Here is a 27,793-nt window from a genome sequence, read left to right as displayed (position 1 = left end):
AAATAAAGAAAACAACATTATAATAGCTGAAATACATTGACTTAGGCATCCCTCCTCCTGTGAATAGTGTCTATGGGTTGTCTATGGGTTGAGCAGCACAGATGTACTTTTTCTCAGATAGACAAGAAAGCCTCTCTGTCAAACTGATTGATTAGTTTGTTTATTTACCTCCTCCGTGAATAATGTGGGAAAAAATTGAGCTCTATTTGTCTAATTTTTCCCTTTTATACGACCTTGGAAGGAAGCGCTCTAAAGAGTGTGTTTGTGTTTGTGTGTGTGTGTATGTGTGTGTGTGTATGCGGGGCATGTTTAAGGTGTCACCTTGTTTGAACAGACCTTTAGCTCCATGTTTTCTTTCCCTTCAGCTATAGGAGGTTTGAAAACATAATCTTTCTTCTCTTCTCTCTCTCTCTCTCTCTCTCTCTCTCTCTCTCTCTCTCTCTCTCTCTCTCTCTCTCTCTCTCTCTCTCTCTCTCTCTCTCTCTCTCTCTCCCCCCTCTCTCTCTCCCCCCCTCTACCCCCCCCCCCCCCCCCTCTCTCTCTCTCTCTCTCTCTCTCTCTCTCTCTCTCTCTCTCTCTCTCTCTCTCTCTCTCTCAGTTTTTTCCCTCTTCTCTCCTGAGGTGGGGGCCAAAAATGTCAGGAAATTGTGGCGTCCTTTACACCCCCCCACTGCCTGATGAACCCTGATGAGCACACCTGTGTAGAAGTGCGTTCTTGCCCTGCCCCCCTTCTCCTGTCGCCCCCTGCCCATCCCAGAATTCCTCTCACTCATCTGACCTGCGCCTCGCCGGGGATCACTTCACACCTCTCCTCTGTTTGTTTTGCTTGCCCTGTCATCCCCCATCCCTCACCCCAAATGAAGCCAAATAACTCTGTGTCAGTGAGGAGACCCCCCAAACCCCTACCTCATCACAGACTCCTGCTGACCCATCTCCACTGACAGAGCTAGATGGGGGTAAGACAGGCCAGGAATGTATGGATCACTGTGTTTTTCAAATTCTTCTGATTCTGCTCTTAACTTTTAGATAGGAGATGAGGGACCCACATAACGTAGTGGTTATCTCTAGGTTCTCCTCTGATTTTGCAGTTACTTATTCACCAGTCAACATGACTAGCTGGGTTATTACATTTAAAAAATGTGCACAATATGCTGTTTTCAGATGAGGAGAATTTCTAAATGTACTCTATTTATGACATGAAGTGTAACTTTGGATAAAAGATGTGTATCATGTCACTAGAGCTTCAAGAGAGCCCCAGAGTTAACACCAGGACAGAAGCCCTCCCCAGACCCCTCATACCTTTGCAGGCTTTCCTGTGGGAGATGGTTTTGGACAGGTCTCTGTAGTAACCCTCCTTGCAGTAGTGACAGTGGCGTCCGGCCGTGTTGTGACGACAGTTGAGACAGACTCCTCCGCTCTTCCTCCCAGACAGCTTGTACAGCTCCATGTTGAAACGGCATCGCCTGGCATGCAGGTTACAGTTACAGGCTGCAGAGACAGAAAAGAAGGGAGGTATTGCATTTTAAGCAGCCTTTATAGGCACCTTTCAACTTATTTGAATTGCGAATTCAATGCTAAATCAAAAAAAAAAAAAACACTGCACAGAGGGAGAGAGTGAGAAAGAGAGAGAATAGAATAAACAGAAGAGAAGAGAAAATAATAAAGGGAAGAAGAAAAGAAAGAGAAGAAAATATATTCTTTCATTGAATTACAAACTCTACAGATTACTGCACTCTATCTACACCACCGCTTGATGCCCACACCCCAATTATCAGTATGGTGCCTGACAACCGATAAAGCGTTGTGAATAATTGCAGTATTCTGTACGTGTTTGTTTACAAGATATACAAATCCTACTTGACACCCGGGCCTCAGCAGATCAGCCCCCCAAGGTAAAAGACCGTGAGAGTTTTAACTTCCCTGATAATGAGGTCAGGCACTGAGCTGAGTCCAGTCGTTTTCTCTCTCTCTCTCTCTCTCTCTCTCTCTCTCTCTCTCTCTCTCTCTCTCTCTCTCTCTCTCTCTCTCTCTCTCTCTCTCTCTCTCTCTCTCCCTCTCTCTCTCTCTCTCTCTCGATTTCTTGCTTCCTCTGCCTCTCTCTCTCACTCTGCCCTCCATCCCCCTCTCTCTTTCTTCTCTCTCTCTCTCTTTCACTTTCTCTACCCCCTCTCCCCCACCCCCCCTCGCTCTCTCTCTCGTTCACTCTCTCTCCCCCTCTCTCTCTCTTTTTCTCTCAAGGTTCTTCTCTCCTCCTAGCAGACTCTACCAGACAAGGTCTCAGTACAGTATTATCAATCCACACCAAATCCCCGGTCGTGTTTGCTGCTTGTTTACTAATGAATAAAGTTGCTACAGCCGAGTTTAATTAGCCAGCTGATGTTTATTCATGACTCGTCGCTTGGCTTGACTTCATTAAACCCCCCATCCGACAACACACACACACACACATCTACCAGTCCGTCCAGGTCTCCCTTCCTCATCAATGATTTACTGCGGGACACAATAGTCCCACTACTGTGTACTGTACCAAATACTGCATCACAATGCCAATGCCACAGGAGGGGTGAGGGAGGGAACATCTGGATAGGGCTCCACCCTGACACATCTGCCCATGTTTTTCAGCTCACTCCCTCCCGAAACACACGTACTGTACACACACTCAAGTAGGCTACTTCCTGTTATCATGTGCCCATCACAATCTAGGGAACAGAGTCGCTCCTCAGCTTGCACCAGTTAAAACAAAGATCCATTGAAGGGCTGTAGTGTTTTAGTCCAGACACTATAATTAGCTCATTCACACAAATGATGTTAGAGACTGGAGAGAAGGAGGGTCAGGGGGTTCACACATAGCTCAGTCCCTTATCTGTAGGGTCTGGTTTCCCAGCTCTCTACCGGACACCAGGGGTCGTTAATTAGGGCTGTCCTCTTTGCTTGTTTTCCTCCTGCTCTGGGACTGTCGATTTTCTGTGTTTGTTGCCTGGGCTCACCCTGGGCTTTAGCCCCCTCATCCCTCACCCCTCACTGCCTTAGGGACATCACGGTGGAAAACTATCCATCTGCTTTGGGGGCATCGCATAGGAAACCTATCCATCCCTTAACCCTCTGCCTGGAGGCCAGGAGGTTTAGGGATTACCGGCAGAGAGAGTTAAGGCACGGACACACCGGTAGCATTTACCGGTGGCGAGTACTTATCACCTCTGAACAGTGCCAGCCATAATTTGCAAGCCAATTCTACATGTAGAATCGTGCGAACATGTCGGCAGTCACACACCCACAGTGTGTTTTAGGGGTGGTCTCTAAACACTGGCCGAACGAATGGCGAACGAACGGCAGATGGACATTCAGTGCGGCGTGTCCGCTCCCTCAGGCTGCCAGATCACTGCTCAGACTGCTCCAGGCAGCTCTATAGTTACACTACCCAGACTCCTTCACACCCTGCCTAATGATGGGAGCAGAGATTACAACAACTGGGCAATATGCATTAATTCTCTCTTTTCTCTCTCTTTTTTCATTCTCTCTATCTTTACAATAACAGAGATATGCTACAGGGCATGTTGGCTATTATACAGTATGCAACTGGGATGGAAAGGTGTAATACGCTTCAAGCTACAGTAATTGGTTCCAAAAGATACATTGCGCGACCAATGGGAAAGAGCAAAACACCCTTTATCTAAACTTCTGGTTCTTAGAACCTTAGAAAGTGATAGACCTGCATCACAATAGCCCATACAGAGTCAGACTTCTTCTCTTCAATTAAATCCTCCCGGGGTTTAGAGTGGCTCCAAAAAAAAAAAAATGCTACATGACATGAAACCGAGCAACATATGAATAACAATGTGTTTTATGAGTTATTATGAGTACAAACTTTTTTAACAATTACATAACCCTGGTAGTTTTCTTTTCTGCTAGATTTAATTAAAAACAATTGAAGATAAAAGCTGATGTTCCGCTTGCTTGTCTGGCATTGGCTTATCACGTTTCCTGCAATGTTGTGAAAGGTACGTTTGTCATTCAGGCTTCATTCAACCCTTATCCATTCATTCATGTGGAGTTCCCCCTTTCAAATTGAGTTTAACCAAATACTCATCTTGTTTTGTCTTGGTGGTAACTATGGGATACAGCCGCTCGTCATTGAATACCTGTTATACTTGTGTTTTTTTCTATATGTCAGCGCTCTGAAGATGAGGCCCATGTTGTTTTAACACCTGCATTGACCTGGGACATTCTCTGTGCTGAGGGTTCACAGCAGCAGCTCTTCCTGACAGGCCTCATCTGAAGTTGAGACACCTCCACAGTCACAGAGGTCTAGAAGAGGCTGAAGAGCAGTCCCCACTGTTGCTGTCAAGCACACACACATGCCGCGCAAACATATGCAACACACACTTCTACCGTGGGATTCCTGTGATGAGACCCCAGCCAAATGAGAGAAAGAGAACAATTGTCTTCCACTACTTCCAACACACACACACACACACACAAATGCACACAAACAGAAATAAGCTACTCACACCTGCTCCTTGGGCCAGGCAGGATTCAGGGTGGCTGCCCCTCAATAGAGAAACACAAAAGCTGCAAGCGCCACACTCCTGCCAGACCTTTCAGCGTACACACCTATAAGACCATGAGACTCCAATGCACCTCAACACACACACACACACACACACACACACACACACACACACACTCACACACACACACACACACACACACACACACATGGGAATGCCTGGAACGTACTGTGTGCTTTGAAGTGCGTTCTCTCTCCCCATTTACCAATTGTACAGGCCGTCATTGTAAATAAGAATTTGTTCTTAACTAACTTGCCTAGTTAAATAAAGGTTAAATAAATACATAAAATACACATTTTGTCTTCAGGGCATGAGAAGACATGTTTTACTATTACGAAAGCGAGGTGATAACTGAAAATATTAAATGAGGAGACATGACACAATTATTTGTAGTGTAATTACTACTTGTTTTGTTTCATATAAATTAAGCATATTGTACATTTAATGTAAGATTGAATCTGGAAGTTAAAAATGAGACCGGGAAGCAAAAGTGTGGCAATTTTCTAACCCCATGGGGCTATCAACTATAACCCTTCAGGTTGGGTTACCGTGGCAACCCACCGCTAGTTAATGACCCACAGGTATGTAGTAAAATGTGTTAACTGATCCCTTTAAGCACATATAAGCACATATAATTGAGTTAGCCGGATCAAGATAAGCTTAGCCCTCCTAATGACACTCACACCTACTGAAAACGGGACCTTTACCTCCCCAAATAAGTTTTGAAAAAAGTAATTTGAATTAAAAGCCGAAGAAGAAATATTAGAAAGAAAATACTGTGGTATTTTGCGGGAAATATAAAATGAGGCCTAGGCCTATCAGTTGTTACTGTTTCTCGCACATCCTGAGAAACACCACACATTAGACCACCAGAGAGAGTTGGATCTAAAGAGAGTGTGTTTGTGTGTGTTGCAGAATTGGCAGATGTTCGCTCCGAACGGTCCCCAGGCTCTTGGACTGACCCCATTGCTATCACTAACACACAGCCCTGCTTCCTTGTTTTCCTAATTAACGAGAAAGTTTGACCCTGGGAGTCAAGCTCAAGTTGCAATAAGTTCCAGTCGACAACTGTTGGTCTAGTTTCATATAGTGACAGATTTGTTCAGAAAATTCACTGCTATGAAGAACGCTTGTTACTGAATAAATTGATACAAGTCCAAACTTAATTGGCACCATATAAAACCTTCATTAGAACCTGATCACCCACTCTGCAAGACGTCTTCAACAATGTTCATCTCAAAAACTGTCCACCCACCCGTCCATCCGTCCACCCACCCGTCCATCCGTCTGTTGTAACATTCAGGGGTCACAGACTGACCTGAGTCCCGTCATTGATATTCCACAAACCCCACAAATTCCATCTCCCTGCTGCCTCAAACCTTCACTATCCCCCAAACCAGACGGAATAGCAACACCCAACACCAGAGCGTCAGAGCAGGGGAGCAGGGATAGGGAGCAGGAGGCTCTCGCTATTCTGTCTCTAGGTTTAAAACAAACAGGCGGGGGAGCCCCTACACGCACAGTTTACTTTTAATCCTACGGGCGCCCCTGAAAGTAATCAGATTAGGCCCAGAAAGCCCCTGAAGACAAAATGAAAAAATATTGGGTGTCCCTGCTTTGGCGATTGTTTTGGTTTTCGAGGGGTTTTGGCGGAGAAGGGAGGTGTGTGTGTGTGTGTGTGTGAGTGTATGTTGTCCATGTGTGGATGGGTTGATGAATTCTGTTTGTTACATCAGCAGCAGGACTTCCCAGTATTACAGCACATTACATACATTTTTAGAATGCAAGGCATGATGCAACACTGAGCACCAAATGTGTCTCAAATGTCATCCTATGACTTTTAACCAGAGCCCCTCTGGTCACAACGTAGTGCACTATTAGGGTCAACAGTTGGTACTTCAATTCCCTCTACCCCGCTAACCTATAGACAGCATGTGCAACAGTGTTGCTTCCGTCCCTCTCCTCGCCCCTACCTGGGCTTGAACCAGGGACCCTCTGCACACATCGACAACAGTCACCCTCGAAGCACCGTTACCCATTGCTCCACAAAAGCCACAGCCCTGGCAGAGCAAGGGAAAAAACTACTTCAAGGTCTCAGAGCGAGTGGCGTCACCGATTGAAATGCTACTAGCGTGCACCGCTAACTAGCGAGCCATTTCAAACCGGTTACACATGCTTAGGACTGGTCAATGTTGGAGACCTAAGGAAACATTACATTAGCCACACACCAGCAGTAGTTGCGAGGGAGTTGTGCTTCATACAGCTAAAAGTAGGAGGATCACATAATTGACATACAGCCAGGAGATCCCTCCTCAGACAAGATCCATTCTACAGATCTAATCCACTTTAATCCACTCCACAAGTGGGTCAAAAAGTCTGATAGGATAAACGTACACATATGACTGCATGCTATGGTACACCTTCAGCCATGCCAGACCAACACACACGCATGCACGTGCACACACACACTCAAATGTACAGTACATACGCACACACACGAATGTACACACACACTACTGCTATAGATTCCTTGCACAACTTAAAGCCTTACATAGGGGGTATAATGATATCGTCTGTGATTTAAAATCTTTTCCATCTTTTCATACTCCAGCCGTAATGCCTTGCATTATAGTTAAAGTGCACCAGTTGCAAACAATCATTTTGATTCACACATCCACAACTGGCAGCAGCCTCTTAGGCTATTGGCAGACAGACAGATTCACTCAATGTTGACACTTTCCTTGGCTATGATTAAAAAGCCTTGGTGTTCATGACAGTTAGCTAGGCCTACTTCCCGCAGCTCTTGTAGCCAGGACAATATTGTACATATCAGGACTGAGGACCACACCGATGCTCTAGTATGTGTAGAATTCACATGCCCTGGAATTCTACTCTCTCTTATAAATAAATAATAGTTTCTTGAGAACAAAATTACAGTTTTTTGCAAAACAACCCAACAACATCTCACTATGTCAAATCCCATAATAACAGCAGACACACACTCAAACACACACACTCAAACACACACACACACACACACACACAAAGCATCAAGTGATCTGAGCGAGAGAGAGAGAGAGAGAGAGGGGAAATATTTACGCTAACGCTGTAGCTATGCCATATGTATCATACTTGCTCAGATATCAACTAATATATCTGACCCATTAAACTTCATGACAACAATTACTTAAATTGCTTCATGTTACCACAGTAATTTATTCGTTGTGTGTTATTTTTCCTTTTACATTGGAACAATTTTTTTTTTGTCTGGTTTATTTGTTGATTCAGACACTGCCATGGTAAAAGCTGGGCATTATGTCATTCCAGAGCTGGGAATTCCCAAATAAATTAAATGTATTCAGAGAGTTTAATGGATGACATCATACTTATAGGCCTAACAATGCATGTTTTGAGACGTTCCCTTTGGATCCAATTATAGCATCAAATCAATGTGATTAAACGGGCCTGACAACTTCAAATGGTGCATCATATACAGATGAAAGAGCACTCTGGTGACGTTTAGTAGACATCTAATAGCTGCCAGTCAATTAAACCAAAAAACAACAACAAAATATAACAGCTGACATTATGTGTGTTTACTTTCGATCAAATGAGGGAGCTTTATTGAATCAGACTTAGGGCTCTATTCAATCAGATCCGCTTTATAGCCGGCATCCGCATAACGGTTGTTTTGGCGGTGTTGGAGGTGGAACTGCGTTAGTGCTGTCAAATCCACAAGCGGCTCCTGGCATTATACCTAAAGCGGACATTGCCATTGGCATTAAGAGAAATCCCATGCAGCCTTGTTTACAAGTTCGAACACTGGAATGTGAGATGTAATCTACACCTCGATTAGGCTGATAGAAATCCTCATTATTTTGTTGAATAATTTTCAATTTGAGCTTCATTATTTCTATATAGCCTACACTTTGTTGTTCTGAACTTCTACCCGAGTGGGACGGTTTTGTTGCTTCGTGACAATGATCAAGAGCAGCTGCTCACCGTTTTGACAGCTCCAATGTAGTTACACCTCTGACACTGCCAAAACATCAGCTATGCAGGTTCCAAGTGGAAAAAGCATCTACTTTATTTTTACCGATATAAATAACAGCATTCTCCAAGTAATCAGCTTGGAAAATGGGATTGTAAATACACATAGAAATAGTTTTAGATTAGTTTTAACCACACCTGCAAAGACCATGTCTGAATACCAACTACTGAGAAGTAAGTAGGACATAGGCAAAATTGCCACTGGGAATGGGGGTACATGTCCCCCCCAATATTCAGAACAAAAATACAAAATACAAATAAAAATGATTTGGGGGCTCCCTGGAGATTGGGGGGCCCCAGATAGCATATGAACACGTCATAAGCAATGGCGAAATGTGCAGAATTGCAGGAAATTAGATTTAATGGGCACACATTTTTTTTCCAACTCCTCCACAATCTCAATTTTCAAACAGAAATGGGATGTGCTTTTGGTGGTTCATCGATGTGTCATTCTGGTCATGCGCACTGTGACTGAAGTAGGTAGTAAGTTAAGCAAGCCACTTGTAGCTAGCCAGTAACTCCTCCAGTATGTGTTGACTTCATTTCACAGGATTTGTTTTTGGACGGAAGCTGTAGAGATCGGTAAGAAATGGCACTTCTGTGGCCAAATATCTTATTCATAATTGTTTTTGTTTTTATGCATTAAATGACCTGGTATGATGGTGCATTGATCAGTTATACAGTTTAAAGCCATTATTTTAGCGTTTTTGCCCAAAGTCGATCTTTAAAATAATTGTCCAGTGTTTCCAGAATTCTATTCAATATTACCTGTAATTAATTACAATATGAGTTGAATAGTTTTCCTTCCAAAAATTTTTTATTAAGTATGCTAAAAAGCAGCTTTTCTGTGTTGGCATGGTATGGGTTTACCCCAACGACATAATGGTGTGAATGACATCATCCTCTATGAGGAAATAGTAAGCATTTTTGAAAATGTCTGTTTGAGATACAAGTTTGAGGTGGGGGGGGGGGGGTTTCTCCAATTTCTGCTTTTGCCACAAATACGAGTGTAAGATGAGTCAACAACAAAACACATTTGGAGGGTTGGGGGGCATTCTACTTATCCTTCCACTTATACTGTGTTTTCAAAATTCCCCTCCAAATATCCCTCAAGAGAGGCATCATAAGTCATGTCAAACTTTGTAGAATTGCAGGAAATGCGTTTTAAAATGTTAAAAAAAAATCTGGTCCCCGTCTACTGTTCGTCCCCCCAAATATCTACACCACAATTTCGCCCTTGGCGTAGGAAAGGCATGCGTAGGAAAGGTGTGCGTAGGAAAGGCGTACATTTCCTAAGTCAGAATCGGGCTCTTAGTGAACAGCATCAACATGTGTAAAATATAAATATTAAATCACAAGTCAAGTGTCAAACCTTGCCTCTGTATTTAAAAGCTGTATACCCCTTACATATACTACTGGAACAGTTAGGGAAGCATATTCCTCTTAAGTCGTTCATTCAATGAATGTCTTTCTCATTAAATAAAGCTACAGCTATTCTCCTTTCTTTCTATTGTTCTCCTCTCCAGTCCAGACTGTTTCAATATCATCCGGCATGCGTCAAACATTTGTAATATTTTGCACGAAGCCAGCTGTTATTTTGGATGGGAAGGGAAAAGAACACAACAACTTGGGTTGGAGCCACGGAGATGATGATGATTTATTTTACAAGTTACCGCAATGTTCCGGAATGCTTTGTTGGTTTGACGGAAATCTAAACTTTTTTAATTGGAAAAATAAAAAAGGTCTGATTTGAAACTACAGTATCACCTTGGCGTGACATAAACAAATAAAAGATTAGAGAGAAAAAGCGTACCAGGAAGAAACGTATTAAAGATGAAGGTTCTTTGATCACCTTAACCAGAGTGGACAAGGCCCCACAATAACAAACTCTGATTTCAGATCAGTTTCCAGGTGGGGAATAAAGGGAATGGAGTCAGCGATACGCTTCTAATGAAACACACATTTAACATAGCGGCGGCCTTCGTTTGTCTGAATGCATGGCCGGAAGAGAAGGATTTATGTCATGCCCGTTCAGACAAACACCTGTATCTGCATCGATGTATAAGGACGTAAACGCTCCATATTTAATTGAAGACAACTGTTTGTATTGTCAAACAGGACCCTGTTGATTCCATGATCACTCTCTCTACAGAGACTTCAGTGGACACTCAGTCAAAACAAACAAATGGGCTTTCCACAAGTTGTTCCATTCTTGCACTTTGAATGTGTGACACAATGTGAAATCATATCCCCACAATGTGAAATCATATCCCCACAATGTGAAATCATATCCCCACAATGTGAAATCATATACCCACAATGTGATTCCATATGTTCATGAAATGTAACATGCGTTTCCATGAAAGCATTTAGTAAAATTGTTATGAAACACTGCCCCTAAAAGAAATTAAAGGACATTACAGACATTTATTTGATTGAAAAATGTGTACCTGTTGTTCCTTTAATTGGCAATCATCAGCACAAGATGACAGTTTCCCCTTCAGACCTGTTTCAGGTCCATCCTCCAAGTGTATTTTCTATTCAAGAGTTGTAGATCTTTCTAGAATTGTAGATCTTTCAAGAATTGTAGATCTTTCTAGAGTTGTAGATCTTTCTAGAGTTGTAGATCTTTCTAGAGTTGTAGATCTTTCTAGAATTCTAGATCTTTCTAGAGTTCTGTCTGACTTCCATACCTTATATCAACCTCAAGGAAACTACTTAAGCCCACCAATTTAAACCTGAAGCATAAAAGGGGACCACGGAGGAGAAAAGGGAGAGGCATGGACCTGATTTCTGGAGGTGTGAGGCAGAGGAAGAGGGGGTCAGTTTGTGGGTGTGAGGGGTCACTCTGCCAGTGAGGCAGTGCAGGACCTCCCTGAAGCTTTCCTGGGATGGAGAGGACAGATGGGGAGAGGGGGGAGGGAAAGGGGGGAAGGGAAAGGGGGGCGGGGAAGGGGGGAGGGGCCCCTACTGCCTGCTGAGATTCTATCAGGCTGATTTAATTCCTTTATCGCTGCCAATTAGCAGTAGCACTTCTGCTCCCAGAGGGCTCTCGCCCCTTCTCTCTCTCTCTCTCTCTCTCTCTCTCTCTCTCTCTCTCTCTCTCTTCTCTCTCTCTCTCTCTCTCTCTCTCTCTTTCTCTCTCTCTCTCTCTCTCTCTCTCTCTCTCTCTCTCTCTCTCTCTCTCTCTCTCTCTCTCTCTCTCTCTCTCTCTCTCTCTCTCTCTCTCTCTCTCTCTCTCTCTCTCTCTCTCTCTCTCTCTCTCTCTCTCTCTCTCCTTCTCTCTCAATTTCTAATGACCAACTCTGGATCTCAGAACTCTGTCACAGGAATTTCATGTTTCACATGCACACATTTTAATGACTCGTCTCTGGCACATAAAATATGATTTTTATCAGTCTGTTGCTTGTTAAATCATAGGCTCCACTTAATTAAAGAGACGTGGGTTGTGTCCAAATGGCCCCCTTTTTCCTATTTAGTGCACTACTTTTTACCAAGGCCCATAGGGCTCTGGTCAAAAGTAATGCAGTATATAGGGAACAGGGTGCCATTTGGGACATAGCCTTGTGCAACTGAGTTCTGGGCTATATATTCATCAGTGTTTTAAGGCTGCTGTGGTTGTGATGAAATATGTACTGGTCTGGACGTGGGACTGAAATCTGAATTGAACTGATTTGAAATGGACAGGATTTTTACGAACCAAACAGGCTTTCCCCAACCGTGTAACCTTTTTTATATCAGTCAAGCTGTTATGGGTTTGTATCTAATTTCATAATTTAACACCGCAGCCGCTGGCTTTGGATGTTTCATACACATTTGCATTCTCATATCGTCTATTTTCCTCCTTCAAATTAGTCAATTCCCCTCGCAGACAGATGTATTTCTGTTCTGTTCTGTTCTGTTCTGTCAGTTGGCTAATGAAACATATTCCGCCGCAATTAAGAGCTGTGAGAAAGTGGGGTGCTCTGCTGCTGGGGGAATCCTAATGAAGCCGGGGTTCTAAGGCTAAGGTTAATGCTAAGCAGAGGGGATTTGGGACTGGAGGAGAATAAACATTAGCTGCAGAGCAGAATTCTCCATCTCAACATTCCCTCTGTTTCATCCAGTGGAATGCCTAGTCTAGTGGATTGCCTATGGGTCCAAAATGAAGATAATCCGACTTTCTATTTGACAGTTGTACTGTACATGGGCTTAGTGCAAACAATGTTCTTTCTGAAGAATGAGGGCCCATGGTGACCGTAGAGTACAGCTGAAATATTTTATGATACTATACTGTATACTGTACTGTAGCTCTGGGTAGAAGTTACAGATCTAAGAACATCAAATTGTAACTTTGGGGCAAACATTAAAGAAGAAAAACCCTGATCTTCCTTCAGTCAGTGTTCAGGGGTAACTTTATCCCACTGGTGTACAGTATGCTCCAGGATGTAAACTACTATTCCCATATGTGTCCTCTCCACCCTTTACGACTCTTATCAATCCCTATATGTTCCTCAGGACATTGGGTCACACTTCCACCACTATTTCGTCATCATCAACCTGCAGTAGCAGCACTCACTAACCCTAAGCAGCCCAGATAAGGAAGTCTCCATGGGGGCAGATAGTCCCACCGCATGGGGACTAATCAGGCCTGTTGCTCTGTCAAGAGCCTGCTCTCTGCTCTCGCCACACTGAGGGGCCAACAACAAAGGGGCCCTAATGGCCTCCTATTTCCCGCATTAGTGCCCATTTAATGTCCGGCCTGCCCTCTCATTAGGGAGCCCTGGTGTAGCCCCGGGCCCCTACACACCCTCCAGGCCCCCGGGGCCACTCTGGCACTTCCACCCCACGCTGGGAGCCTATAATAGGGCTAGTTTATAAAGGGGACGGCCTCTGATCTGAGGTGCATCAATTTGCTGAGTAAGCAAGGCTTCTATTGTCTGGTTGTGTGTGGAAAGAGATTTTGTGTGTTTGTTTGTTTGTTTGTGTGTATGTGTGTGTGTGTACAGTATCTAAGCCTCTGTGAGTGTTAGTGTTACTGTGTCTATTCTATATGAGTGTTTGGATGAGTAATTGCCAAATAAATACACCGTTGCCTGGAAAAGATCTTCCCTCCACTTCTTTAGTAAAACAACGACATACCAACACACAGAGAGCAGAGAATGCTAAAGTATTGAGGCTGTTGATACTGAGGGTGTGTTGTGTGTGTGAACTAAGCCACAAAAATGCCATGGGGGCAATCTGATGTGGACAGGCTCCATTCAGGCCGTGGCAGTGAAAGCCCTTTAGGGGTGAATAAAGAATATAATAAGGGCTGTCAGGGCTCCCATAGACCCCCACTAAACAATACCCACAAAGACCCAGCCGTCTTAATAGCATGAGGGACTGATGCCCATTGGGGATGCAGTGCTGGACTGGAGGAGCATCCATCCACTTGCACTGTCAGTCACAACTCCGACAACTGTGTCAGCGGTGGGATCCGATTAGGTTCCTGTAGCTAAGAACTCCCATAAGTGAATTTGATTGGTAGACAGCTTGAGGAGCTGGAGCATCCACTGCGCTGGAGTATCCACTGACACTGTCACTATCGCCCTCCGACAACTCTCCCACTGGTGTTAGCGGTGGGATCCGCAAAGCTTGGTTTAACCAGACTGGGCGCTGTATTCACCATGAGTTAAACCAGGATATTGTAGCCGAGAACTTCACGAGTAACCAGGCTAGTGGTCGGTTACTGTAGCCGAGAGCTCCACAAATAAATGAATCTGATTGGTCAATGGCAAAGGGAAGTGTGTTGAACACGATACAGATAGAAAATAACTGGATTTATAGCTTTCAGTGAGGGCAAACCAAAATCTCTGCTTTCACTTATGAAGCTGTTGGGTTTTATTTTATTGAACGGTAAGCAGTGGGGACTAGAAATGGATTGTATTTAACTGTTGAAGCATTGGAGCAGTGTTTCCTTTTTCACAGTCAATTCCAGACAGAGAATCGCTGTGCTGAGATTCGTGCTTCCTTTTGCCAGACCAAAGTTATCTAATAACCTCAATGTGAACTATAGGTACTGTGGTAAATCTTCGGATAAATTCTGCCCTCTATCTGATCCTGAACAAACTGAACCAAGACCTCACCACATCGACGGGAAGTTGGGAACCAAACTGTGTAAAACAATTGCTCAACCCTTCGCAACCCCGGTGCAAGCCCGGCGTCAACACAACCTTAAAAACCAATGGTAATACGATTCCACTCTGTTTTCCACAGTTTAACAACCAGCCGTATTACTTAATAATGTGTCTCCTCCACCTAGCCTCACACAGCGGACATCCACAAACAGCTCTTGGGCTACACAGAACCGACGTAGATCGGAAAGAGGCGAGACGGATCTCTCTAAACAACAGCTACCTCCCATCTCTCTTCTCTTGTCAAATATCACCTCCAGTGTATTTGGGCTGCATTGCTTTGGTCTCTATGAGACCGATTCAAAGGGATTTTCTGATCTCACATATTTTGGCAGGCTCTTTTCCCCTTGCCTGAGGGCCTGGCTGAGAAGGCCAAGTTGTCAATTAAGACACTGAGACGGCGGCATACGGCACAATGCTAACTAAACCAACACTTATCATAACTGTGGTTTACACTAATCCAGCAGAGTCTGCAATTAAGGCGGGCATACACACACACACACACACACACACGCACACACACAGATATCGCCTGCGCCTCCTAATGAAGATATTAACCTGTCATATTAGTCACAAAACGGAGGTGACAGGCAGTTTCTGTTACAGAGATGACTGGCCGGATTTGGAGGGAAAAGATCAACTGGATTCTGACTAGAAGAGCCAGACGTGGGGATATCCCCTCTAACATCATCTCAGTGACACGTTATGTAATGAACACGGCCTGAACATTGCATAGTTTCCCACCAATTTTTTGGTGGGTCCTTTCGTTTTCTGTTCACATGAGAGACGGTCGAGAGGGGTTTGGCGTTCGCTAAGGCTGGCTCTTCACGTATTGGACTATGGGGGAAAAAATCCCAGTGAGCAGACGAACCATGGATGAGAGACGGCTAGTAATGTATTTTTGGTTGGCTAATTGGGTTATGCTTGGTTTTCATGGTGTTGTTCATTTCCTATATAAAATGCACTCGTTGTGAGTCACTCTGGTTTGGAGTGTTATGCTAAATCACTAACAAGTGATGCAAAAAGGTTAGTAACAGAATGTCCCCAAAGTATTTAGTCTACAAATCACCTCTTTTGAGACAGTGCATGTATAACTATAGGACTGTTCAGTTCAAGTAAAGCAACCACTTCCAATGGCCTCCTTGGGATTTTTCCGATCCATAAATCATAACACATAGCATGTTAATGAATTGCCTTATTTCTCGCTATCTGGCCCAGAGTGATGTCATGTATATCGTAAATCCTTACTTTTCTGAACAGTTAACTGACGACGAGGGACTTCTTTAGTGATCAGGGACCTAGAATAAGCACGCACGATAATATCATTATCATCACAGCCAAGAGGAAGTGAATGGGTGATGAATAAATGAATGAATGAATGAATGTGTACACTCTTAGAAAAAATATGCTATTTAGAACCTAAAAGGCTTAATCGGCTGTCCCCATAGGGGAACCTTTTGAAAAGCCCTTTTTGGTTCCAGGTAGAACCCTATTGGGTTCCATGTTCAATCCTTTCCCCAGAGGGTTCTACATGGAACCCAAAAGAGTTCTACCTGGAACCAAAAAGGGTTCTACCTGGAACCAAAAAGGTTTCTCCTATGGGGACAGCCGAAGAACCCTTTTGGAACCCTTTTTTCTATGAGTGTAGGAGTGAAGTAATATGGTAAAACCCTCTCTAGTCTAATCTCTCCGCTCTATTCAATAAACCAGCTCCACTTCTCTCCTAGCATCATTAGTGATTATAGCACTAGGGCCCATTGTCACCAGGTGCGTGAACTTTAACCTTTTCGTACTACCCCCAACCGCGACCCTCTGGGTCTTCTACCACCGCAGAAATGTGGCGTGACGCTTCTCGGGGGACCGAGGAGAACCGGGGGCTTTCCTTCCCTGCCTCGCTGCCTCCTGCAGATGTCGTTAGCATGTGTCACCTCCTCGCCGATTTACCGCCGTCCACGCTCTGGCCTTAACAAGCCTTCACGCTGCTTTATTGGAAAGCAAGTCCACCACAACGGATTTTTCAATAAAATGTATAAAGCATGAAAATGACTTCAGTTTGAGCTAAAGGGGAGGAGAGGAGAGGTGGTGGTGTGGTGGAGAAGAAGAAGAAGAATCAGAAGAAGAAGAAGAAGAAGCAGAAGAAGCAGAAGAAGAAGAAGAAGAAGAAGAAGAAGAAGAAGAAGAAGAAGAAGAAGAAAGAAGAAGATAAAGAGGGGGAGGAAAGGAGGAGGGAAGGGGTGTAGAATCTAGATTCTAGGCTATGCTCTGCAGGCTGACTGCTTTCTCTTTCCCTGCAAACTAAACACTTGTCCTTTCACTATCCCACTGAGTGTGTGTTAAGTTACCTCTCCTTTCACAGGGCATTCAGGTCTGGCTATTTAACCTCCCTGATTTTTTCTAGCTCTTTTAACAGTCTGTCAATTAGTGCAAAGAGTCTTGGGGGGCTGATTTGGTCGCAGCACAGGATGCAATAAAAAACATGGTTAAACCGACTCAATGACTCTGGATGGTGGCTGTGAATAGAAGAGTTGCAGCTTGGTACTTAGTTAAGGTCTTTATTAGTGGTTGGCTCTCGATGGTAACCTAACTTGGGAAGCATTCAATTAATATAAATGTGTTTAGGAGGAAATTCGATTGAATTGAAATGAGTTGTGCCAAAGTTCTCAACCCCCTGATACAGCCGTTAAACTATGCCTTGAATCACACTAATGCCCTAACAAAAACGGCATATTCCAATGCATTTGGACAATTGAGTTAGGAACAACTACTTTCATAACAACAATATATTGATTTTACGTCAACGTCCCTCTGTAAACTGCCCTACATGAGATTTGTCAAATGATCCATCTCCATCTCTCTCTCTCTCTCTCTCTCTCTCTCACACACACACACACACACACACACACACACACACACACACACACACACACACACACACACACACACACAGATCATGAGTTACAGGTCCCGTGTGTGTAGAACTGTGTTCGGAGCGTCGGGGCTCAGACTCAGCCTCAGACTCAGACTCAGTGTAAATAGAGAGACACTGGGGCTGTCAGGGTGCTGCGGTCGGGGAGGCATTTGCACTGTCTCAGCTCAGACACTTTGTAAGATAAAAACTCAACCTGTAGCTCAGGGGTGTCAAACTCATTTTAGCTCAGGGGACACATGGAGGAAAATCTATTCCCAAGTGGGCCGGACCGGAAAAATCATGGTATATATAACTTAAAAACAACAACTTCAGATTGTTTTCTTTGTTTTAATACGATCAACATACAACATAAAGCTGGAGCCTGAGGACAGTGTGTCCAAAATAGTACAAGCACAACATCACTATTAATCATAAAACACGTCAAGTTTATTTGAAAATTCTAAAGAAAAAGAACACACAAACACACAATGCCTCAGTGATTAACAGAACTGTTTCACAGATCACAGAACTATATCAGGGTGTCATTTCTCAGGCAGAAATGTAGATACAAATAATGAAATCCTGTTCCCCAAACAAGTGCAAGAACCACAGAGTCAAGAATAGGTTAAATATACAAATAAAATAAAATCAATTAAAAACAATAGCACATCAACATAAAAACATATAAACATAAAGCTGGAGCCTGAGGACAGTGTCCAAAAGCACAACATCACTATTAATCATAAAACACCTCAAGTTATTTGAAAGTTCTGAGGACAAAGAACACACAAACACACAATGCCTCAGTGATTCACAGAAGTATATCACAGATCACAGAACTATATCAGGGTGTCATTTCTCAGGCAGAAATGTAGATAAAAATTATGAAATCCTGTTCCCCAAACAAGTGCAAGAACCACAGAGTCAAGAATAGGTTAAATATACAAATAAAATAAAATCAATTAAAAACAATAGCACATCAATATAAAAACATATAAACATAAATCTGAAAGCGTTGCTCAAACTCCCGTAACAGTCCAGTTATTTTATCTTTGAACCGCTTCATGTCTGCCACATGTTGGGTCGCGCACACATTTTTCAGACAGGGGAAGTGAGCTGCATCACCACCGGCAAGTTGCGTCTCCCACAATGACAGCTTCAACTTGAAAGAACGTATGCTGTCATAATACTGCGTGACAACTTTGTTGCGCCCTTGCAGCTGTTTGTTCAAGTTATTCAGGTGCTCTGTAACATCCACCATAAATGCAAGGTCCGGCATCCATTCTGCGGAATGAAATTCTAACACGGGTTTGCCCTTTTCTTCCATGAACTGTTCAATTTCTTCTCGTAAATCAAAGAAACGCCTCAGCACAGCACCTCGGCTTAACCATCTTACCTCAGTGTGGTATGGCAGGCCATAGATGTGGTCTTTCTCTCTGAGAAGGCTGTCAAACTGACAGTGATTCAGGCTTCTGGATCAGATGAAATTAACAGTTTGGATGACCACCTTCATGACATTATCCATCTTTAATGACTTGCAACACAAAGCCTCCTGGTGCAAAATACAGTGAAAAGTCAAAAAATCACATCCTCCATTTGCAGATTGCACTTTCTCTCTGAACTTTGTCACAACGCCTGCTTTTTTCCCGATCATTGAGGGCGCACCATCTGTTGCCAGGCTGACAGCGCGGGACCAGTCCACTCCGACCCTGTCCAGCGCGCCGACGAGTGCGGTAAAAATATCAGCTGCTGTCGTTGTATCTGTCATCGGCACCAACTCCACGAACTCCTCGGTGACGGTCAATGTGTCATCAACTCCGCGGATGAAAAAATGGCCAGTTGTGCAACATCTGTAATGTCCGTGCTTTCATCAATTGCAACCGAAAACGCAATAAATGACTTTACTTTTTGCTTCAACTGGCTGTCCAAATCCACTGAAAGATCGGAAATCCTGTCTGCAACTGTGTTTCTTGTCAGGCTGATATTTGCAAAAGCCTGCCGCTTTTCAGGGCACACAATCTCCGCTGCCTTCATCATGCATGTTTTTACAAATTCACCCTCACTAAATGGTTTTGAAGCCACTGCGATTTCATTAGCAATGAGGTAGCTAGCTTTCACTGCAGCGTCACTGATGTCTCGGCTGTGAGTAAACACAGACTGCTGTTTCTTCAGACCCGCCAACAGTTCATTCACCTTCTCTCATCTCCGCTGTCCTTGAAAGTTGTCAAATTGTCGGCATGAAGACTCACATAGTGGCGACGAAGGTTATATTCTTTCAGCACTGCAACATGCTCTGAACACACCAAACATACAGCTTTCCCATTCAATTCCGTGATTAAATAGGATGACTATTTTTCTTGGAACACTCTGCACTCTGCGTCCACTTTTCTCTTTTTTGACAGAGACATATTGGGGCAATGAGGGTGCCAAAGCACATAATGTTAAAAGTAGAAGCCGTAATAAATATCGCGGGCAAAACAAAGTAGCTCATTGGCTGCACGTGCTTGACCTACTTGCTCTGCCCCGGTATAAACAGTTTGCTTGCTTAACACAATTGCTATTGCGCCATCCAGTGGACGCAATTGGAACTGCAGTTTATTTCATTGAAAAAAAGCTCATTTTTATACTTAAAAAAAAAAAATAATAATAATAATTTCTAAAATCATCTCGCGGGCCGGATTAAACCCGTTTGCGGGCCTGATCCGGCCCGCGGGCCGTACGTTTGACACCCCTGCTGTAGCTACTAAACATTGTGCCTGTTCTGTGAGCCTGTTCTCCTGGGCCTCCGGGGAAGCCTTCTTCACACACATGCAGACTTCTTTGCTCATTCAAATGAGGGATGAGGGAGAAGGGTGGAGGAGGAGGGGAGCGTATTTGACTCCCTGCCACATGCCTAGTGCTGTTTCTCCTATTGAGAAGTGGGACCAAGCAGGAAGCGGCGAAACCGTAAATTAGGAGCATGCGGCGCTCCTCGGCCTTCCCTCGGACACGTTTATTGTTATTATTCTCTCCACCTCTCTCTCGTTTGTAGAATGACGCCACTCTCGCCTGAATTCCACAAAGTCTTAAATTTTTTCATTTTGTGTTTGGCTGTGTGTGTATACGTTGTTGCGGGCGTATCTGCGAGCGTGTGTGTCTCTGCACAGTATGACTGAGTGTGGAGTAATTAACTTCTCGCCATGGCCCGTCTTTCTCCACCCCTGTTTGAAGCCTTCAAAGCCTCAGCGTGGATGCTTAGGGCGGCTAATGGGGTGTGAAGCCGGCGCTTCTGCCCCGGCTCAGGCGTTGTTCTTGGACGGGGCAGCGGAGAGAGAGAGCACAGTGTGGAAGATGAGCTCACACTGAGACACTCTGCCAGGTCTAGGCCAGTTAGCCAGAGAAGCTCACATCAGAACACTAATACGGAACGGTAATGTTCTAGAGTCAAATACAGTGATGAAATGATGATACTGTTCCACGGTTTAAGTGAGAGGGAGAAGGGATGCTCATAATGATTTTGTGATGAGCCAGGACCCCTCCACAAATGGGCATACACAAACTATATTACAGTAGTATATTTTGGCTATTTACAAAGTCTACGGTACATATTTCATGAATATGTCTGCTGGATGATTCTTATAATAAATCATGGTACATCAATCAATACATCTGCCAAAACAGATAAAAAAACATCTGTTAGCATTCTATGACCAGGTCTTTCCAGGGCCTGTGTAACCTAACACTCAAGCTATAGAAAAACAAGTCACTTACAGCAACACTGGAGGAGAAACACAATGGCGTGACACAATGCCTCGTTATTCTACAAGTATTACACAAGCACTCCGAATGATAAAAAGAGAAGACCAATAACTTTGACATATTTCCGAGGGGTTGCTTATTATTATGCTAAAAATGGAAACCAGCAGATATCCATATCCAATGACAACAATAGATGGTTATATACTGTGTTAAAGTGTAACTACACCAGCTGGTTCTGTCCACACAGATTGTTTCTGACACTGATGGAATTGAGCTGTTGTTTCTGAACCGGCTCCCAGAACCGCAGTTACCACAGAACACTGCCATGTCATAATGCCTCTTGCCCAGTACCCACCCCCTACCCCTCGCCCCACTGGAATTCTGGGAAACCCACAGCACACACCAACCATTGGATCACTCTAGCTCTAATTGCAGCTTTGGAACAGTAGTTCTTAGAGTTTTTTTTCACCCAGAACATTATTTTGAACGAAATTACAGCTTCAGGATACAGGGGGGCGTTGAGGATACAGGGGGGCATAAAGAGGGGGTAAATAGCCCCTCAGATCCTGAAACCCAGAAACCCCGAACCTTGTTGTAATTAACTAATCAGGAGTGGGCCAATTAGGGAACCTGGGCTGGGATTTGCAGAGCAGAGTTTGCGGAGGCTGACAAACGTTGAGAGTTTGTTTTGAAACGTTGCGCAACAATGTCTAGATTCACAAATGGTCACGTGACAATGGAGGAAGTCCTACATTACCACTAAATAATGATTACATGCTCAGCAAGCCTCTCTAATTGCTGAAACAGAACAGTTTGGAACCTGGGGTGGCCTTGGGCACACAGAAAAAAGGCCCAAGGTTCCAAAAAACGTCCAACTTTGTGGAAAGAAAAGCCAATGGGTCGAGAAGCAATTGCTGCATTGTTTGAGTGGAAACGCTGAGGAGTCAGGAGTCAGAACAGATGATGATTTGAGGATTTATTGAAGTCCCCCAGAACAGAAGAGTGGGGGAAACAGCTCGTTATTTTTAATGTCTCATTTAAAAGTCTGATTTATTCCGATGAAAGATGAGGCTGGGGTAAAAGTTCATCTCTGAGGACAACCTTTGGGGAGGAAGGCTTTTCCTGGAGAAGAGAGCTGATGAACGACGTAGGCTACTGAGGCAACAGAGAGGCTACATTGGGATCAAATGTACTGTATTGAATCTGGTAGAAAGTTGGATGGTGATGCATGGCGACTGAGTAATGGTTCATCAAAGGAAGTCTGCAGTACACACACTGTGATCCCAGGTGTGATTCAACCCTTAGGTCTTCATTGGGTAACTTTGATCTTTAGCACCTGCTCAAAGCCAATGGATGTGCGGATCATACAGTGTGTTTCTGTCCTTTCTAAAGGAAATTATCGGAAGTGAAATGTGCTTGTTTGACCAGAACAGAACAAGGAAGTGACAGAGTGGATAGAATCTCTCAAAGGTTAAAAGATGAACAGTTTCAGGAAACACAACAGAACTCCAAAAACGTCCTGTTCCTGTCAGATAGCCTATGACATGCCCCAGATTTTACCTGTACGATTTCTATTGGCTCCCTGCTACCACTCCTGTGGCCTGTTTGGCTGCTGAGCGCTAGTTCAAAGCCATCCAACAAAATGAAAGTGGTTGTTTAATTTATGTCAAGAATAATATTACCTTAAATGTTCTATTGATTCTGTAGATATGCGGTTTTATTTGCTCTGGCAGGGGACTTGCGGTTTGAAACCGATTGTGTTCGGTGGGCCAGGAAAGTTAACCATAATTATTGTCAATGGACCACTTAAACGTAATCTATTGAAAATTACTTTGAATTAATACTCTGACATCCTGGGGTAGAAAGGTAGTATGTTTTTGTCTCAAAACATTGCAGCTGAAAACTAGGCCTACATTAACCAATCCAGGCTATTTGGTATATACGTGTCAATCAAACAAATCAAGCATGCTGTTGTCTTTTTGCTTGGTCATTATTGTGCGCGTGTCATCAACCTATTTCATAATTTTCACTGTTGCAGTATCCGTCTCCTGTCTATTGTAATCCAGGGGGAGTGACCAATCTAAACAGGCCAGGAAAAAAAGAGGTAAAAGAGCCACGGTGCAGGCCAAACACTTCCCGCCACTGTTATTCTATTTCTTAATCGAACTCTAATCTGTTTCTGTCACTGTTTGTTATTGAGGCTCCGAACTCACTTCAATTTCCCGCCCATCGCCATGACAACACCTCCCCTTCGCAGAAACCAGATACTGTATCTCGTGGAAACGCGTCTCGCTTCATCCCCAGATAAATAAACGGTCGTTGACGAGGAGCCCCGGACGCCACAGGGCCGCGATATCAAGGGATGGTGTCACGATCCTTATTGAGCACCCTCCCTCTCTCTCTCTGGCATCTAACATTGACCACATATCCCAGGATCTCAATATCTCACAACACCCCAAGAGGGCAGGGCAAGACAGGAGGGAGTTAAGGCCCCTGTACTGTCAGGGTCACAGTCAAGGTCAGAATGGTTATTGTTGCAGCTCCTATATGCCACAACCACAGTACTCTACCACATGAGTAAAAAAAAGGAGTGCTGGGTTGGGAGCGAGCCGCCCAGCCGCCCACCCACTGCTATACGACAGGCCCAGCTCCATCCCTCTCTCCATCCCTCTCTCTCCTCAGAGACGATGGGAGACAGGAACACAGGCTCTTATCGATCATCCCTCATCCCGACCTCCGGCTTTCATCTCCGGCCAGCGCCCTGTCCTCCTAGCAGCCTCCAGGAGAAAATATGAGGAGTACTTGGAAAAAGGAAGAGAGGGAAACATTCCCGAATCCCAAGGATCTTAAAGGTGGAAAGAAGGGAGGTTATTCCTCCTGTTCCTGCTGCTTTAGATGTAGCCTACCTCTGGATATCTACTGGATATGTAGTGGAAGGAGGGAATGATTGAGATTCTGGATTGTACATTTCATAGAGAGGGGGAGGACTATGATTGAGACCAAGGCCAAGATTCAAACAAACAGAGATTAAAGACCTGTGCACTCCGATTGACTTTTAAATGTGACATCTTCAGCGTTTACGGGATCTCCGGGAACGTCTGGGAAATTGCTTTTAAAAGTCAATCACAGTGCGTAGGTTGTTAATCGGCGTCAGTTTGAATCCTGGCCCAACTGTCTCTCTCCATCTCTGTCCATCATTTTTGTCTTTTTCATATTTTTTCATCCCCAGGTCCAGTGGCTCATAGTTCTATGAAAATAACCAATCCTCCTCAAGGGAACAGGGGCCCCTATTAGAAATGTATTTCCACTAGAGACCCTGAGACCCTTCTCTCTCGGGGCCCCTGACGCAGTATCCTCTCATAAAACTAATATTAGCAGTAATGACGCCATTTCCTTATCACCCTCATAATAACAGCCCACTTGTTTGCTTTGTCATGTTCCAGTGCTAGATAGGGCTTTTGTTATTAGAAGCAGGAAGGGACCAATGCAGGAACCTAATGGCTTTTTCAGATGGGGATGTGGGGACCCCTACGAACGACTCACACAGCTGCACACACACACACACCGTCTCTCTCTCTCTCTCTCTCTCTCTCTCTCTCTCTCTCTCTCTCTCTCTCTCTCTCTCTCTCTCTCTCTCTCTCTCTCTCTCTCTCTCTCTCTCTCTCTTTCTCACATACACATTTCTGTCAGACCCCCAGACAGCAGTAGCGATGTGAGAAGAGGAGGCTATTTAAAGCTCTTACCAGTAGCTTGCTGAGTCAAGAGCCCAGCAGCTCTCTCTATAAAGGGCCCATAATGGACCATCAGGGCTGAATAAGCAGGGGCTCACTGCTCTACCCTTCCCTTCCCGGCTGGAAACCAAGCCTAATGAATCACCTCCATTGTCCTGGAGGTAACAAAGAGAGGGAAGGGGTTAATGGGGAAGGGGAGTGTCAGGCTCACAGGGATGTGGAGCTTGTTCTTACTGGCTGGTTCTTTCTCTATTTCTCTCTCTTGACTTGCTCTCCCTCTGTTTCTTAATAACGTGTGTGTGTGTTTGTGGGGGATGAGATGAGAGAGGTATGGGCTCCTCTCCCCCACCTCCTATCGGTCTTGTGAGACCTAATGGGTGATGGATTAACCCATGGATCACACATGGCAAATTGAGATGACCTCACAAACTTTCCCCTAAGTGCCTTCCCAGCAGTACGCATTCCACTTCACACATCCCACACACACTCCTCGCAAACACACCCACAAACACGCAAACACACACACACCCCCACTCCCGCAAATACAAACACACACTCGGACACACTCCCGCAAACACACACTCCTGCAAACACACACACACACACACACACGTTCATCTCTCTCTCTCATCTCTCATACTCTGTCTCTCCCTCTCGGTCTTTCTCTTTCTCTCTCACACACACACACACACACACAAACACACACACACATACGTACACACACACCTTGTACACTCCCTTGAATAGTATGGTACAGTTGCACAGTACGGCCAAGGTGAAACCAAGTCTGCAGCTATGTTATTATATAAAATAGTCACATTTGGCCTGAACTCCAATGATTGGTGTCAATCTCGCTCCATGTTCACCAGTGCCATACCATCTTTATTTCCCATAGAACTAGGACAAATAGACAAGTAATGTCTCTAGAAAACAAGGATAGAAATTGGAAGTCTGACAATCATGTGCATTTATTATTTTTAGTCCTATCACAACCTGACCCTGAGACCTCTGCTGCCTAAATACACACACACATACACACATACACACACACAACACACACACACACAGAACGCTCTTTGTGACCTGCGTCCATGGTGACACAGTGATACAATCCTAGGCTGCAATGCTTGTGGCCACCCACCGTCCAACCTCCCTGTTCCTGACATATATGGGAAAGACAAATATAAATCACCTTCACCCACTTTACTCGTCCTACACCAACTCCAGGGATACATTATTTTTGTCCATCGCATGTTTGACTAACTGTCAGTGTTTGACTGTCTCTTGTTTGATCTGCCACAGGTGTTCTGCTTGACTCAGCCTGTGTCCAGACATTTCCCCTAACCTCAGATTACTCCGGCTCAAATCCTAACTTTAACCATTAGAAGGATGAAAAATATATCAGTTAGGGACAACATTTAACTACTCCAAGATTTGCAACCCCTCAGACGTCAGCAGCAGTACCGGAGGGAGACAGAGGGGGGCGCTCTGTCCAACACATCCTACACTGCAGGGGGCATAGAGTATGTGTAGTAACTTAATACACACATTAATCATACATAACGCTGCGCCTATAGACTATAGACTGGACCCCGCTTTGGGTCCAATGTGCTCATTCTCACCCTAGGTGGTCCTGTTGGCCAGCGGAGGGGGACTCGAGCGTTGCTACACCAAGGGTCTCTCTCTCTCTCTCTCTCTCTCTCTCTCTCTCTCTCTCTCTCTCTCTCTCTCTCTCTCTCTCTCTCTCTCTCTCTCTCTCTCTCTCTCTCTGTCTCTCTCTCTCTCTCTCTCTCTCTCCCATCTCTCTCTCTTTATCTATCTCTAGTCCTCTCTCTCTCCCCATCTCTCTCTCTTTATCTATCTCTAGTCCTCTCTCTCTCCCCATCTCTCTCTCTTTATCTATCTCTAGTCCTCTCTCTCTCCCCATCTCTCTCTCTTTATCTACCTCTAGTCCTCTCTCCCCTCTCTCTAGTCCTCTCCCCCCCTCTCTCTCATTGTTGTATATTTGCCTTGGCTCCTAACACTTGCCCACAGCCCGTTAACCACCTGGTAAGCGCCACACAGAGGTGCTGAGGTCATCATCTGTGATCCTCCACAGTGCCCCTGGCCCTGGCCTCACACACTGTTGACTGGCGCTACTACACCACACACACACACACACACACACACACACACACACACACACACACACACACACACACACACACACACACACACACTCCTCCCCATGTATTTGTCTACCCTGTTTACTGCTCTCTTTACGACCTCTGTTAAAAATCCAGTGACACTTTAACAAGCAAGACAACTCAGCCCTGTCTATTACTGTAATGAATCAGAAACAGTTCAACAAGGGCCTGTTGCCACACAGGGAGAAGACCTGATGACTTCACAGTTCACAGAAATGCCCGTAGTAAGCACTCTAATGTCGGGTAAAGTACACAATTATGAGGGGGGTTTCCAAACAGGTTGAGGGTTAAAGAAAGACATCCAGTTATACACTGCTAAGTAATAGAATGGGGATGGGAACAGGGGTGGTGCTGTAGGGGGAAGCTCATCGTGGATAGGACTACCGTAGAACAACTGCAGCAGGTCTCTCCATTCCACATACTTCTTTCTGGAGCAATTCAAGGAAAATGTCTGGGT

At 44.4% G+C, this 27,793-nt stretch overlaps 1 protein-coding gene across 2 annotated transcripts in view; it reads right to left on the bottom strand.

The window, feature by feature from the left end:
• Positions 1 to 27,793, bottom strand: part of LOC311113710 (netrin-1) — an 88,407-nt gene that overhangs the window by 45,618 nt on the left and 14,996 nt on the right. For both annotated transcript variants that reach the window (XM_084157015.1, XM_084157016.1), the window contains exon 3: positions 1,300 to 1,488. In XM_084157015.1, the coding sequence (XP_084013141.1) occupies positions 1,300 to 1,488 (189 nt within the window). The remainder of the gene's footprint in view (positions 1 to 1,299; positions 1,489 to 27,793) is intronic.

This window comes from Coregonus lavaretus (genome assembly GCF_964263955.1).
Source record: "Coregonus lavaretus genome assembly, chromosome: 40".
NCBI classification, from domain to species: Eukaryota; Metazoa; Chordata; class Actinopteri; order Salmoniformes; family Salmonidae; genus Coregonus; species Coregonus lavaretus.
The sequence above is the reverse complement of the archived record's forward strand: the minus strand, read 5'-3'. Positions and strand labels throughout refer to the sequence as shown.